Source organism: Tenrec ecaudatus, chromosome 17, assembly GCF_050624435.1.
Source record: "Tenrec ecaudatus isolate mTenEca1 chromosome 17, mTenEca1.hap1, whole genome shotgun sequence".
Classification (NCBI taxonomy): Eukaryota; Metazoa; Chordata; class Mammalia; order Afrosoricida; family Tenrecidae; genus Tenrec; species Tenrec ecaudatus.
Genome location: NC_134546.1, coordinates 71,653,301 through 71,654,995, shown reverse-complemented (window position 1 = coordinate 71,654,995; position 1,695 = coordinate 71,653,301). Strand labels below are relative to the sequence as shown.

Below are 1,695 nucleotides of genomic sequence, written 5' to 3'. Positions count from 1 at the left end.
ACACTTTCACCTTAATCTTGTTTTTTAATACTTTCTGGTTTTGGTTTCCAAATTGAGTTTTTTTCTTTGCTGCTGTTGTTATTGTTGGCAGCCTTCTGAGTCTGTTCTGGATCTTTCTATACATATTTGGTATATAGAACCCAGTGTGGGGGACTCTATAGAAACTATAGCTACATTAAGGGTTCCTGGTGGGAGATAATGGGGAGTTGCTATCAAGAAATATAAGCAAAAACAAACAAAAAAAGAAATATAAGCCAAAAGAAAATGTTTGAAACTGATAGTCATTTGCATGACAAGATACAACTATTGAATGATGTGATATCTGGATTAGTTCTCAAAATGGTTTGAGGAAAAAGAAAGAATCAGAAAATTCCAAGGCTCCTGCAGGCATACTTTAAAATCCTCAAGGTAACATCTTTGCTTTTCAACACTTTCTTTTTCTTTTTTTTGCGTTTGTCTCGGTCCTGGTGTCCTGTGGGTGGACCGCAGACAGCTAGGAGGAGGGGCGGGTGGGCGGTCGGTCGTGCGTTGCCCACTGTCAGCACTTCTCCATCTCTAAGCCGTCCTTGAAGAAGATCATGTACGGGGTCCCGCCGCCCTCGCGGTAGTCCAGCAGGGCCACCATGCCGTTGGGAATCATGTTCTCTCCCTGAAAGAACTGGTACTTGAAATTGGCGAGGATGTGCTTGATCTGCTCGGCAGCCCCGGTCATAAAGGACTTCACGCGTTCCGGCTTCCGCTCCTCCAGCTTGCCTTTGTGGGATTTCATGTAGTCCTTGATGTACCTCTTGTAGGTCTCCTTGGTGAAGCTGGTCTGCAAGTGATGGTTAATGATGATGTCCACGCCGGTGACCACCTTGTGCTCGGGCCCGTCGCCCTCGGGCCTTCAGCGGACGCGTTGCCGCCGATGAGCACGTCATCGATGTGGCCTTGGGTCCTGTGGACCATGGTGCCCTCCACTTCCAGACACAGCCCGCCCGTGATCTCCCAGATCTTGTACACGTCAGAGAACAGCTCATCTCGGCTGATGAGGTCCCGGTAGATGATCATGACGGCGGCGAGAGGGCGGTGGCTGCGCTGGCTTCGGGGCAGCTCGGAGCTCCAAGCGGACAGTGCGAAGGGAGCGAAAGTTACAGTTGGCGCTGGGGGAGGGGGGGGCGTCGGAAGGGGAGGGTCATCCGGCGGAAGGGGCGGGGTGCTTTTCAACACTTTCAAGAGGTCTTTTGAAGCAGATTTATGTAATGTCATGGTTCACGTGATCTCTTGACTTCTGCTTCCATGGGCACTTATTGTGCATGCAAGCAAGATTAAATTATTGACAATCCCAATATGTTCTAAAATTCTCATTATGCTATGTATTGGTCCAGTCACATAAAATGTAACTTTCTACCCACCCAAATGGGAAGAGAATGACTTTCTGTTTGTGAAAGCCTTACAAGTATTGTATTTATTTCTTTCATAATGAGCATGTGTAACAGAAAGCATACAAGTCTACTTTTGGGGTGAACTGGGTGTAATCTATATTGAATTTTGAAGATATGGATTTACTTGCTGTATTCAATATAAACAGGGCAAACAGATTTGTATGTACTGCTCACTCTCTATCTCTTTTAAAGCTTAGTACCTATTCGGGGCCCTCATTGTGTTTAAATATCTTAATTATATGCAGAGGTTCATTATCTGTATCAACTTTCT

General features: G+C 46.1%; 1 protein-coding gene across 1 annotated transcript; it reads right to left on the bottom strand.

Annotated features, from left to right (window-relative positions):
* Positions 1 to 538: 538 nt before the first annotated feature.
* On the bottom strand, positions 539 to 1,248 carry LOC142430494 (translationally-controlled tumor protein-like). The gene is made up of 2 exons (XM_075535577.1): positions 857 to 1,248; positions 539 to 809 (listed from the first exon to the last, which is right to left on the bottom strand). The coding sequence occupies exons 1-2, from the start codon at positions 1,246 to 1,248 to the stop codon at positions 539 to 541; spliced, it is 663 nt and encodes a 220-aa protein (XP_075391692.1).
* Positions 1,249 to 1,695: the final 447 nt, after the last annotated feature.

Coding starts and splice junctions, on each gene's coding strand:
- LOC142430494 (XM_075535577.1), bottom strand. CDS start 1,248: ATGACATTACATAAATCTGCTTCAAAAGACCTCTTGAAAGTGTTGAAA. Junction 810..856: donor GCGACGGGCCCGAGCACAAG/GTGGTCACCGGC, acceptor CTTGCAGACCAG/CTTCACCAAGGAGACCTACA.